The sequence below is a fragment of the Taudactylus pleione genome, unplaced genomic scaffold, assembly GCF_031769625.1.
Source record: "Taudactylus pleione unplaced genomic scaffold, aTauple2 ptg000169l, whole genome shotgun sequence".
Classification (NCBI taxonomy): domain Eukaryota; kingdom Metazoa; phylum Chordata; class Amphibia; order Anura; family Myobatrachidae; genus Taudactylus; species Taudactylus pleione.
Genome location: NW_028284571.1, coordinates 6727 through 21117, shown reverse-complemented (window position 1 = coordinate 21117; position 14391 = coordinate 6727). Strand labels below are relative to the sequence as shown.

General features: G+C 42.7%; 1 protein-coding gene across 1 annotated transcript in view; it reads right to left on the bottom strand.

Moving 5' to 3' along the window:
• The window catches only part of LOC148521345 (phospholipid-transporting ATPase VD-like), a gene marked incomplete at its 5' end in the record, with an annotated part of 36382 nt that extends 22213 nt beyond the window's left edge, over positions 1–14169 (bottom strand). Inside the window, 5 exons of the mRNA XM_088475289.1 lie at positions 1502–1808; positions 3010–3194; positions 7632–7758; positions 10259–10362; positions 13584–14169. Of these exons, the coding sequence (XP_088331415.1) occupies positions 1502–1808; positions 3010–3194; positions 7632–7758; positions 10259–10362; positions 13584–14169 (1309 nt within the window). The remainder of the gene's footprint in view (positions 1–1501; positions 1809–3009; positions 3195–7631; positions 7759–10258; positions 10363–13583) is intronic.
• Between the last annotated feature and the right edge of the window lie 222 nt (positions 14170–14391).

Here is a 14391-nt window from a genome sequence, read left to right as displayed (position 1 = left end):
GTTTAGTCACATGGTCAGTCTTCAGTACAGGCAGTATTGCCGATTAGTTCACGCTCTTTGCTGCTTTTTCACCAATATAATAGCATTTTCTCTCTAGTAGTATACTTTTACACAAAGCTTTGTACGAATGTTGTGCAATTGAAAGCTCTCTGTTGTTAAGTATAGTGCAGTAGTAACGATAGTGCGAAAATACCGTAAACTAACAAAACCTTAATGTGACATCTGGCGCCATTCTAGTGAACGTGTCGCGCTGAGAGCAAAGCTGAGTAAGGAGGAATCTGTATGTACGCCATGGCCAATAAAAGTCAGGAATTCCAGAAACAAATGGGGCTATAAAAAGTAGAACAACTTAAACACTTTATACAGTAAACCTAATTTCTCCCGAATATTTGTGCAATCATACCAGAATATCTACTTGTAGGTGAGATATAGCGCACATTGGCCTCAATGTCAGCTGTAGCTATATGTACAAATCGTGGAATTGTCTATAATTTGCAAAGACCAGGATTTCAAAGTATGTCCTTTTAGGGTAGTGCCACAGTGTTATTACCAGTGTGTGGGTCTTATTTTATTTATTTATTACCAGTTATTTATATATTGCACACATTCCACAGCGTTTCAGAGAATATCTTACCATTCACATCTGTCCCTGCACCAGGGGACCTCACCCTCTAAATTCCCTACCACATGCTCACACACATACACACTATGGTCAATTTTGTGGGGAGCCCATTAACCTACCAGTATATTTTTGGCATGTGGGAGGAAACCGGAGCACCCGGAGGAAACCCACGCAAGCACAGGGAGAACATACAAACTCTGCACAGTTAGGGCCATAGTGGGAATAAACCCATGACCTCAGTGCTGTGAGGCAGTAACGCTAACCATTATACCATCTGTGCTGTGTCTTCTCTGCTATACAACGAATCAAGGAAAATGATGCAAATATTCACTCCGTAGGCATAGGACATGGGTCTTCGACCTTTGCCCCTCCAGCTGCTGTGGAACTACAGATCCCAGGATGCCCTGCCAAAGTTTTAGCATGCTGTTATATCAAAATGGTGGCAGGGCATGCTGGGATGTGTAAGTTAAACAGGTTGCAGACCCCTGGCGTAGGATGTAGAATTTTTAAGAAAACATTTGTGCTCACACATTTAAAAGTATTTTTTTTTTGCTTTAGAGTGTCAAAACGGAGTTAAAATTAATATGTGTCTACAAATAATCTCAAGCATGACTTTGGGGGTACATGCAGACAAAGCACACACTATATATAAAAAAAAAAAAAAAAAAAAGAAATGTTAATGTATATTGCCATAGGTTTCTCTAGTGAGCAAGGACAAATGTATCCACACACCAACCATTAATTTAAAAAAAATTCATACTTATATTCAATTTCTAAGAAGGTGTAACTTACATATGATTACCTTTTATACATGGTTGATAACAAACACCTATCAGATAAAAATATACCATAGATGCAAACATTTCTAGTTGTACTAACCAATGGCTAGAGTCATTACTCGCATGTTACTGCGAACCAGTTTGACCACTTGGCTTTTCTGTAGTGGCGTAGCCCTGCAGCATATGACCGCTCTGCACTGCGCTGTGAGGCACAGGAACCTTTTCTGCAGGGCTTCGTGCAGTGCAAACTCCAGGCTCTTCCCATCGATTATTAAAGCAAAGTGCAGCTTTTCCTTCTCACAATGGGAACTCTGCAGTTTCCCGCCCGTTTTCAGTGGACTATTTGGTAAAATGTGTCTCTCAATTTCATCAATAAAATGATTCATTAAAACCTTGCATGTAGTTTCCTAAGAGAACAGAATAAGCAAATAAATAAATGTATACAAGAGTGTAGAGCAGAGGTTCCCAAATTCCACATTACAGTTCCCGTTTTAAGGATATCCATGCTTGAGCATAGGTGACTTAATTAGTACCTCCGTAAATTTTATTTAACCATCTGGACTCAAGCATAGATATCCTTAAAACCTGGACTGTAATGGCGGACATTGGGAACCTCTGGTGCAGAGCAAAGTTACACACATCTCATGTGGACAAAGGACCTCATCTAAAAGGGGGAATTCAAGCTTGAGAAATGATCCAACACACTGCAGTGACCGTTTTTATGCTGCGTCACAATAGTTGTAGGCTTGATCAGGAAGGTTGTCAGGCTAATTTATTATAGAGTCTCCATCACACTACACAGCATAGGGCCGTACTCAATTAGCGGCCGTTTTTCGCCAAAAAAACAGGCGAAAAAAAAACTAGAGATACGTTTTATTCATCCCAGATGAAAAAAATGCAAAATCCCTATTTTTGGCTAAAAATGTGGGGATTTCTTTCAGAACCCTTTGAACACCCCCCTAATGATAAATTACCCCCCCCAAAAAATTTCGTATGTTACGCACTTTGGTGAAAAACGACCGCGCAATTTTGGGTGAAAAATAAATAAAACATTGAAAATGATAGGAAGCAATTTTTTTTCCAGGAAATTACTGTTCCACGTAAATTTGGGTACGTTAAAATGGATGCAAGTATATTTTCGTGTCGGACAAACTAAATTTTAAAAACCATAAAAAACGCCTGCTGCAACCGCGTGCGATGTTTAAAATACTTCACACATCCATACCGTCCCCCGAAAAATCAGACCCAAAACATTAAAACCATTTTCAATGTGTTTTTTTACCCAAAATTTGTGCGGCCGTTTTTTCGCCAAAGTGCGCACCTTACAAATTTGGGGGGATCATTAGGGAGGCTGTCCAAAGGGTTCTGAAAGAAATCCCCACATTTTTTAGCAGAAAATAGGGATTTTTCTTTTTTCTTTTCACCTGCTCTGGAATGGAGAAAACTTCTCTAGTTTTTTTTTGTCAATTGTGTTTTCGCCTGTTTTTTTGGCGAAAATATCGGTTTTCACTTATCGCCTATGGCGGAAAAAAACATCCAGTTTCGCCGCTAACTGAATACGGACCATAGTTGGAATTGCTCTGATCATTCAGGTGCACTTGCACTCACATTGTCTTGACTGCTTAGGTTGAAGATCTTGTCACTGTGTTCCAGCAGTTTGCAGGCATAGGCAATGTTGACTGCAGTCTCTTCCTTGTCCCCAGTGAGCATCCAGATTTTAATACCAGCTTTTCTTAAGGACTCTATTGTTTCTGGAACACCTTCCTGCAGACGATCCTCTATTCCAGTGGCCCCTGAAAAAAGTGGTTGGTAAAACACAATTTAAGTAAAGGAAATTATGAGCCTTAAGTGCTCAACAGAAAGCAAAAGTCAGCCTGTACTATTACTGGCCTTTAAGCTTTGAATCTGTACAAGCCTGCCCCCCCTTCCAGTAAATACACTTCGATCTGGCATTACACAACACTGAGGACGCTACAGATCTGTCCTTACACACCTATCGTTTTTGCTCCATATGAAATCAGATGCCTGGCATGACTGGATGCTCCGCCACTGGTAGCGATTCACGCGATTGAATACTTTTTTCCGAATTTTGTGTCTTAATTCGCTAATTGTGTACTAAGTCACTTAAGGCCCCCATACATGGCGCGATATGCACCTAGCGATGCAGCGGCCGATCCGACAGCCGACATATCGGACGCTCCCCACACACGCAGTGATCTGGTGTCCGACCACTCGATATGCCGAAACCCCCCTTAACCCCCACAAATCGTGCCATGGGATAGTTAGTCGATCCCCCAGATTAGCTGAACAAGCAGAAAGATCTGGAGAAGCGATCGACGACCCCACGGGAGTGCGCACTGGCCGATATCATACCCCCACACGGAACAATATTGCAGAGATATCGTTCCAATCCATCGGATCGGCCGTTATGGCGTTAAGTGTTTGTGTGGAGGCCTTTACAGTGTACTACATGCTGTATTAAGGATTGGTAGGTAGTAAAGGAATGGTTATAAAGTAGCAGATTAAGCATAACAATGTATACTGTATACGAGTGACTCAAAACACGCACCATTATTACTGCCTCCACACAGAGCGATATTTTACCCAATCTGGCCGATTGCGACACATTGGAATGACAGATCATGTAAAATATGGCCAAATCCTGAGTAAATCGTGAGTCCCACTCACGATCACGATGCGCCGCACATAGCATCGCCAGATCTGCCGTGCAGTAGGGCAGATCTGACAATCTAGGACACGATGCACTGTAAAAAGTCTGGATGCAGGAGAGATTGTATGAAGATTGGACACCAAATCGTGTGCAGAGCTGCCGGGGAGAGTTTCAAGGGAAATCGTACACATCGGCTGACCGTGAGCACATTGCTATGTCTGTGGGCACCTTATGCTTAATCTGCTACTTTATACCAACTCCTTACAAAAAGATACTAATCCCAAGCACAGTACTTAGAACACTATTAGCAACATAGGGCCTGATTCAGGTCCAGACGGTATTGTACAACCATCCAGCAATAATTATAACACTGCAGGAAGAGTCTATAGGAAGCCGATGCAACCCGAGTGCAGGGCTTGTAGACGCTCCGGCTTACTCAGGCTGGCAGCTTGTGAGGACAGGAAATCTGCGTCTGAGAGACTCTGACCTCGGCACTCCCACAGGCCAACTACGCCCCCATATGGCGCAGCAGGTCAGTCATGCTGCGGTTTTGGTGACCTGTGATTGAGATAGCAGGACCCAACCCGCACATGCGCAAAACGGGTCCAGATTTCCGATAATCAGAATAAGGCCCATAGTACGCTTCTAGCAAATTAAGGACAGAAATCAATTCGAGGCAAAAAGTCCCATCCGGCAAAATGTTTTCACTGCTGCAATCTTCTCGCCTCATTCGCCTGTTTGTATGCAAAGTTCTTGCGTATTCACAATGTACGTTCCCACTTTTCGCCCTATTCAATGCCAAAATACTCAGCTGCGAATGACGAAACTAGCGAAAAGGACTGCTTATTTTGGGGAAAGCCTAACTGACCCTGGAAATCAATACAGAAGTGTATTAATAGACCTAATAAAAGTATTTTAGCTCCTTAAACTGAATCAATGGGCTGTTATTTTCATTAGTGTGGATAAATGATCGATATAATTTTTTTTTTTTTTTTTTATGTGAAAAATATTCCTAGTGGAGGAAGAAGAAATTGTGAGTTCATTTAAATGGGTACTAGTATATTTTTGTGTCTCTAAAGTGAATTCTAAAAAAACAACAAGAAAACAAAAACCCAAACAAAACCAAACCCAAACAAAACCAAACCCAAACAAAACCAAACACCTGCTGCAGCCACCTGCAATCCTAAATACACCCATCCCATCCATACAGCACCCCAAAATACCAAACAGTACTTTATACCCAGTTTCAAATACTTCATACATTTTCACCAAAAATTGATGTGTTTTTTAGGGCAAATTTAGATCAATTATTCATTTTTTTGTTTGCCTAATTAGTCATTAGGGGGGTGTCCAAAGGGTTCTGAACCAGGACCCCACATCTTTAGGCAAAAATAGGGATTTTTCACATCTTTTCTCCTGCATTTGGGTGGAGAAACATTTGCCTATGGAGTTTTCGCACGCGTGAAAACATGCTGGAATTGAATAGGGAGATACTTTGGAATGTGGCGAAAACATCGCATCTGCGAACTCTTTTCGGCAAATGAGGCTTTTCGCCTCTAATCAAATACGGCCCTAAGAAGCAAAGTTGAGGAAAACCTATGAAATCTGGAAGACAAAGGTTGTCATTTGTCTTTTTACCCAAATTACGCAAGTTTCTGAATTTTGCATCTAAATGATCTAATAGTGCGCTAAGGGTAAAATTTAATTAGCCACAGTAATTTACTGCATGCCGCTTTGATTACCTGGGGCTATTCAATGAACCCTGAAGGCAGCCCGCAGGCTTGTGTGTGTTAACGCCTGTTAACATGTTAATTTCATGGGCGTTAAAAAGGGTCTCCGGTGAAAAAGGGTCTGAAATTGAATAGCCCCAGGCTACCACCCTCTTTCATCCCAGTTAAACTAAGTCGCAAATAGTGCACCAAGTTTAAAGTATAGCACATTAAGACTTATATTATAAGGCATGGCACAACTAAGAAAGTCGGCAGCACGGACTCTTGGACTATTTGGTGCGATGTTAGGTTAGGGGAATGTGGACACATCTGTACACATACATACATATATATATATATATATATATATATATATATATATGTACATAAATCTGGTTCTGTGGGTAAAATCATTTATCAGTTTAATATTCATTAGTTTACAAGAGTAGGAGCTGCATTACTCCTGTGCAAGGTGAGAACATCCTCTGTGGAAAGATAGAACAGCCTGCGATCAATACAGCTGTGCCACCTTATACTGTAGATACATTTTCATGGACACTAAATACTTGCATAACATAAGAACCCTTTTACTGCACACGATGTGTAAATCATACACAACCAGTCAAATCTTTTACTACACCCTTATTTTTCCAGTTTTTATTAAGTTTAATTTCTCAGTGTACTCTAATTTTTTTTTCTTTTTAACTCCAATTGTTTATTCTATGCTTTAATTTCAAACATTTTATTTAACAAAAGATTTGACTCAAAGTAGATATAATCTCCAAACACACTTGGGGCATTGTTCAGGAAGTTCTTCCCAATACTGGGGCAGAAGTTCCCACAAACGTGTTACTCTTGTAGGTTGCTTTGCCCTCACCCTTCTGTCCAGTTCATCCTAAACCACAGTCTGAAGACTGTTGGCCATTCAATGATTTGAAGCCTGTTTTGTTCTTTTCCTTGAAGCTAGTACCAACATAGCCTGGAGGTTTGTTCTGGGTCATTATCTTGCTATAGGATTAAACCTTGACCAACTAGGAAAATACTAGAGGGTCTTGCAAGAAGCTGTAAAATACTGTGGTAGCCCTTTTAGGTTCAGGGTACCAGTCACTTCATGCAAGTCGCCGACTCAAAATGCAGCAAAATAGCCCCAGACTATAATGCTTCCTCCTACCTGATGTCACCACTTCCTGGCAACCTTAGGTACAACATGCAAATGGGCAATTCTTTTTAAGCAAAACACGTGACTTGCTTAGCAGACAAAGCCCATACACCAAGGGACAATCCTGTGATTGCTGCAGAGCAGCTGTTCGTTCTTTCAGCATTGTCATATTAAAACTGGCAACAGTGCATAGTGGTTTAATAGTTTATGGGCCTGTATACAAGTTGTTTGCAGCAACCCCGACTCTGGAAATACGTACCTGGCACCCAGGCATAAGATAGCAGAGATGCTGGTAATGTGCCAGAATCTTTGCCATCTCATGAACGGGTGCTGGTGGCACATTTCCGGAGCACTCTTTGGATGCAGTCAAGGGACCAGTCAGCATCAGTGACTAATCTGAGTCCTGTTACTACCTCCAAACAGAGCACCATAAATACATTGCGGTTGTCACAGATCTGGATGCAGGGTGGGTGGCGTAGGACCCTGCACAACCTGCACCCATAACAGATACATCACTGCAACAATGTATAAGGCAAATAATGAAATGGTCACTCCTTTTCCTATCTATACAGCTACATTTCAAAGTTACAAAGAATAAGGTAACAACTTACACTTTGGGCGTAAACGCACTTTACGTTTACCAAAATAAGTATTCTGTAATACATAAGTTATTACTACAAATCAGACTTACCAAGCAGAGTTAAATTGGTTTCCAGTCTAAGAGTAGACTCGTATAAGAGCTCATCTCTGTGATCAATACTGGTTTCTGCTAAAAAGTGGGACTGTAGCCAATCTGCATACTCAAGATCGGTCATTACCTGCAGGTCAGATGCAAATCTTACCTTTTATAAAAACAATGAGCTTAAATCTAGGGCTTACATACAGAAATCTCTCTCATGCAGAGGAAAGTCTTTATACCAATGTTCCACCCTAATACAACAACAAAGTGATTGATAGTTGTACATTAATTGTAGATACTTTAGACCAGGGGTCTTCAACCTTGGTCCTCCAGCTGCTGTGGAACTACACATCCCAGCATGCACTGCCATAGTTTTAGCATGCCGTTATATCAAAAACGTGGCAGTGCATGCTGGGATGTGTAGTTCCACAGCAGCTGGAGGGCCAAGGTTGAAGACCCCCTGCTTTAGACACCAGTTCATAAGCTTTAACAAAAAAAAGAAATAGTAGATCGCTTTTTTCTATTTTACTAAACAGTGTTGAAGCATATAATACTTCATACACAGACCGGGAAACACAGAGACTGGGAATAGCATCCAGTATACAGAAGTCTATCTCTCAGTAAAGTACGATCAGTCCCCAAGAAGTAGCTGAGGGGCTGATGATCACACATCAGCCAACTCTGTGCAGAGATCGGTGATTATGGGTGTGGTATAAGAGATAGACAATGTCTAGATAGACACCAGGGGCGGGATGCACCAAACGGAAAATGCGGTAAAACATAGACACCAGGGGCGGGATGCACCAAACGGAAAATGCGGTAAAACCCATTTAACGCATTTTCTGTATGCAGCAATCTCCTGGCCGCCGGGCTGCGATGCGGAGGGTAACGCCAGCTATTGCTGGTGTTACCCTATAGAAGCCTATGGGCTTCTACCGCTCGCGCTGGTATGAGGGATCCCTCCCAGCATGCCCCGCGGCCGTCCAGTCACTGCGCATGCGCAGATGGATTCCCGGGTCTAACCCGGAAGTCACTGTGCAGGAGAGATCGCAAAGGACAGCTCTTATTGGAAGAGCTGTCCTTTGCTGTACAGATCGCATATGCGATCTGTACAATTGCAATGTCTGGCTTTGTTAGGCGGTAAGTATTAGTGCATCCCGCTCTAGATGTTAAGGGGCACATCCACTTGGCGATATTACTGAGTGACTGCACAATTAAGACATCGTAATAATGCAATCGCTCATTAATCGTGCACTAAAATGCCGCTAGTCGTTTCCGACATCATTCATCGCTCGAACATGCCGGTCAATCTGCTGATGACGACAGATGGGCCATGTTCGGGGTTGATGGAGGGTGCCTACCCTGAATGACTAATCGTTCAGAGTAGGCACTGCAGGGAATGGGGGATGACTGTATGATTACCATGTCGTAATCATGCTGTCTTTCCCTAGTCGGCATGTGGATGTGCGCCTTTAGGCAGTCAATAGTTAGACAGGGACAAAAGGTCAACAGGGACAAAAAGTCAGACACACTAAAGATCGACAGGGTCAAAAGTTCGAAATGGAGAGTCGACAATTTTTTTTGTTTTTTTTAGCCTTAATCTTCATCCTAACCCTCCCCTTGGTGCCTAACCCTAACTCTCCAGTAAGTGCCTATCCCTAAAAAGCATTAAAAAATAAAGTGTGTACTATTTTCATGCCAAACTTTTGACCCTGTCAACCATTTGTAATGGTCCAACCTTTGTACATGTCAAACTTTAATGTGTATGACTTTTGTCCCTGTCTAACTATTGACAGTCTAACATTTGGTGTCTATCTAGACATTGTCTAACTACTGTCTATCTATAGTTCCAGAACCCGGCGATTATATAGGGCTCAGAGCAAAGGGCCCAAACTCTGTCCTCATTGCACCCAAACAGTCCAGGTTTTAAGCATATCCATGCTTGAGCACAGGTGATAATTAGTACATCAGTCAATTTGATTTAACCATCTGTGTTCAGCCATGGATAGCCTTAAAACCTGGACTGTTAGGATGGCTTGAGGACAGGATTTGTGAACCACTGGCTCAGAGGATAGACGGCATGTGTAGGCGCTGGGCAACCCCCTTCCCAGGACGTAGACTTATACACAAGAATCCATTAGTTACTGGAATAAATCATCCTGGCACACTGGTGCTGCCACTGTTATCTGTGTAACCCAGTGGTTCCCAAACTTTCTTGAATCACAGCGCACTAGAGTATCAGCAACTAGAGTATCAGCATTGTTTCCACAGCTCCTGTAGGCCAAAAGTTTTGAGAAATTCTGAAAAAAATATTAAACTAAGTAAACAGTGCTAACTGTCACCCATAGGATTAGTTATCTGGTGGTGGAGAGAGTTGAACTTTGCTTTGTCCACCTATTTTATGATTGGCAGTCACCACTTCATGCCACCCCTACAAGTGCCCGGCTGTACTCAGTTTGGGAAGCACTGGTGTAACCCCCTTCCTTCAGTATTACAGGGCTGAGAAAAATAGATATTTTTAAGCCGGAACGATAGTCTGGCCTTTAGCTCAGATGATCTCAGACATGAATGGCTGGCTCTCTGACACCAATATATAAATACAAGTATATACACAGAGAAGGAAGAGGACCTCAGGTTACCTTCTTCGCAATACACAAAGTGCGCAGTCCACCTTTAGCATATTTATCTAAATGTTTCTGTGTTAACATCCGGATATCGGTCTGAAGCATTTCTGTTTTGTTATCTGAAAACATAACAATATAAGGTTATTCTATGCAGAACCGGTTATGTACATATTTGAACATTTAAAGTGCAATCTGCTAGATTACTTCTCCTGCTGATGTAAGTATAAGCTATGTACACACAGTTCAAGGACAGACTATTCACACACTTACTCAAGTTGTATGTGGAAGTTAGGAATTTCTGAAATTAACCCTTCGTTTGCCATTTTTTAAAAGGGCATTACAAGACGGCCCACAAATAACCTCATTACATTTCCCTTATCCACCAATTCATTTTATGATTCAATACAAATATTTAGGTCTGGTTTCCTCATGTGGAATACAGAGCAATCAAACCCTAAACCCAAATACTGTGAATAGGCCTTAATAGCTTGAAAACCATACTATTAATGTATTTGTAAGCAATTATCCTCAGGTTCCTAGCGGCAGGTTTTTATTGGGCTTGTGTTTTTTGGGGCGCAGGAGTCAAGTGTGTGTGTGTGTGTGTTCTATCACACTGGTAGGGACGAAGGTTGTGTCTGGGGAACAGAGGGCAATAGGCAGAGGACGGGGTTGGAGGGGGCAGGTAAGAGGGAGAGGTAAACTAGACGAAGGAAATGAGGCAAGTGCATGGGGGGGGGAGGGGGGAGTTAAGACTACCGAGGCTGTTACATTGAGAGGGGAAAATGGAAATAGGCAGGTAAAAGAAAAGAGGGAGACAAATAGGGGTGAGAGGAATGGAGGGGAGAAGTGAAGTCAGGTAAAAGGAGGACTGGCAAGGGAATGAGGTAGGAAAAGAGGGAGAAGGTAAAAATATTGAGGCTTATGAAGAGGGAGGAGAAAAGCAATATAGCCAGATGAGAGGTGAGGGGAATGAGATGGTTAATAAGGATGGGCATGGGGGAGGTAAAGTGGGGATGGGGAGATAAAATATTTAGGTTTGTAAAAAGGGAGGAATAAAGGAAGTTATGCAGGGAGAGAGCGAAGGACAAAGCCCCCAAGTTGGTCACTTTTTCCCTGTTTAGGATTGTGTTGGGCTTCATTTCCACTCATCGGTTGCTTGTTTTACATTTCAGAGTTGGCAACCCTGGGCGGGCTACTGTAGTATAACTGAATCCGTTCATTTTGCGAAGCTCAACGGGCCGGAAAGCTATTTGCCACCCGCACTAATCAGCCTGTATTCCCAGCTGCTGCAAACTACAGCTCCCACCACGCCATTGACTGGCAGTGCTGAAAACTCATCAACATGAGAGTCCATCCGCTGCAGTGAGATGGGGAGTGGTCATTTGTCTGGGACAGAGGAAGCTGCTGGGTTTAGGATGGGTGATGTAAAGCTGCTGCTGGGCAACAGGCGGAGAGAAGGAACTGCTGGGCCTGCGTGATTGGTACAGAGGGGCTAGTAGAGAAATGGGGCAGCAGGAAGGGGACGATGGAGGAAAAGGTGAAGAGGGCAGAGGAGGGGTGTGGAGGTGAAGAGGGAGCCATAATTCTTATCAGAGAGGCAGCACATTTTTGGGAAGGAGGTGCCAGGACTATTATGGAGAGGGGACTGAAAATGTGTACAGTATAATGTAAATTTTAATCCCTGCAATGTTATTTGGTGATTGTAAAAGACACTATAGCGAGTAAATGCAATCCATAACCGGCGAGGGACTACATTTTGATAAATCAGCAAGAGTGTAAATAGAATCTGGACGAGAGCTCTATAGGAAATAGCATAGTCCCCCCCTCCAATCGCTGGGCTGCTTGTGAGGCTTGGCGCCCTTCTCAGCCAGCACATCGGGATCAAGGGGCAGCAGCCGATATTAGGGGCACGTTTGTGGAGGACTGTAGTGCACTTAACTAGGTATCTGTGGGGAGGTCTGAATGAAATGTAATGAACTTTGGGGGATGTCAGAAGTAGGATTTGTGGGGACTAGTGCGGAGGTATGAGGTCACGTGTATTTAAGGGGCATTTTCTTTGGGGGGGGGGGGGGAGGCAGATTGGTATTTTAGGGGCCTGTGGACAGGTCTGAAGTGCATTTAGGGGATTTCTGGGGGAAGTATGACGACTTAAGGAAACAATACTCCACACAATAGTAGGTTAATTAGCATTATCCTTAAAATTAACTAGTATGTGTTCAAGTGGTAGGGAGTATAGATTGAATACGGGCCACAGTTTGCAATTAGTCGCGAAAAGTTGGAATCAGCAAAAAAAGTATCGCCGATTGCGACCTTTCGCCAGGCGAAACTTATCTCCTTATTCAACTGCAAACTTTTCGCGTATGCGAAAACGCAATGCAATGGGTGCAAGAGTTTTGCCTCTGAATAGGTGTCGAAAAAAAGTGTCATATCGCTATTTTGGGGTGCAAAGGTGGGGAAACCACTCTGCACCCTTGGGACAGCCCCCCAAAGTATAACTGCGTAAAAAAAAAAGTGCGCAACACCAAAAAAAGCACTTTGAAAATGGGGGCGAAAAAGTGCTAAGTGGGAGTACAAACTTCTAAACTAGAGCAGAGACTTGTGGGGAGTCTGCAAGTATGGGGGAGGTGTTTTTTTTGTTTTTGTTTGCAGGTGTTTGCTTGAGGTGCGTTAAACCATGCTTTCACCGATTTTCATGTACCCCAAATTTGACTGTACTAATTTTATTAAAAAAATATAACTGCTAAATATGCTATTCTTCCCCACTAGTGCAAAGACGCAAATTAGAAGAAACTGACACACCTTAAGTACCCCAAATAGCTTTATTAGGGCTATTCGGTGGCATGTACATTGAGGCCGATTTCCCCAATTCTGACAGTACTTTTCCCCTGGTTTGCATTTGCCGAGTTGCGTTTTCGCGTGTTTTGGAATTGAATACGGCGAATAGCGGGGTTGCGCACGATAAGTTTCCGCAGCTAAAATACGCAAAAAGTCCGGCAGGTGAAAAAGTACCGTAGGTGCGAAACTGAATACGGCCCTTAGGCAGAGACTGATGGAAGTGATTAATTACTACTAGGAAAGGTTAATAGATAAGCAAAAAGTATAAAACAATATGAGATGGGAATCAGAAGAGCCAGTATTACAAAATTAAATCTCACAGCTCACGCTGTATGTTGATAAGAACAGAAATATCTTAAAACAGTCAAAGCATCAGATCTTGCTCTGGATTAATAGAAATATAATAAAACAAAGATTTTTGCATTTATATGATCATATTTTGGATACAAGAGAATAAACTAAATTTGACACTGCTGTACACAGAAACTTGCACTGAAGAACTTACCACCAGAAGTCACAGACAGGAGATCCATTATAACAGAGTCTGCACCCTTTGTGTAAACCACCACCCTATTGGATACCGGGTGACGCACTACAACAGACATCCTTTTCCTCACAGAGTCAAACGGCAGAATGTGCAGCAGTTGAAATGTTATGGACCCAAGACCACCGAGCTCCACGGTGACCTGGTCAGGTGTCCGTGACTGAAGAGTACATTTGTAAGCTCTGGCAGCGTGAACCAGCGCAGCTTCATCCGGAGACTCTGCTTCATAGTACAGCTCGCACCCCGTAGGCTTAGCATCAGCATCGTTGGGACCAGCAAGGTCTGAGTTCTCCAAGCTCTCAAGCTGTATTTCCTTTGTAGAGTCTAAACTACCCTCCAGGAGCTGGCCACCCTCGGCAGGAGAAGCCAGCTTCACTCTGCTGAAAAAGGGCAGCTTGCTCACAAAGTTGTTCTGCGTTTCTGAACATGAATCTTTTCCACTTGAGAGCGAAGTGGAGCTCAGTTTACGGACAGAGAACCTCTGAAACATCTGCTTGATTTCTTCTAGGGATTTCATAGGAGATTTAATTAAGGATGGCATTCTTACCTGCAAAATAGAAAAACATTTTAAGTGTAACAAGTGTGTCTGGTAAGCTCCTAGATGATGGGGGAAGACATATCAAACCTTCTAAAGCAGGAAACATTGAGAAGTTGGCCATAGCAACATAGCTTCTAGCTAGCATTTATCTGGTACATTCTATAAAATGATAGCTAGAATAGGATTGGTTTGCTCTGGGCAACTTCTCCACCTGTCCTCTTTAGAAGATTT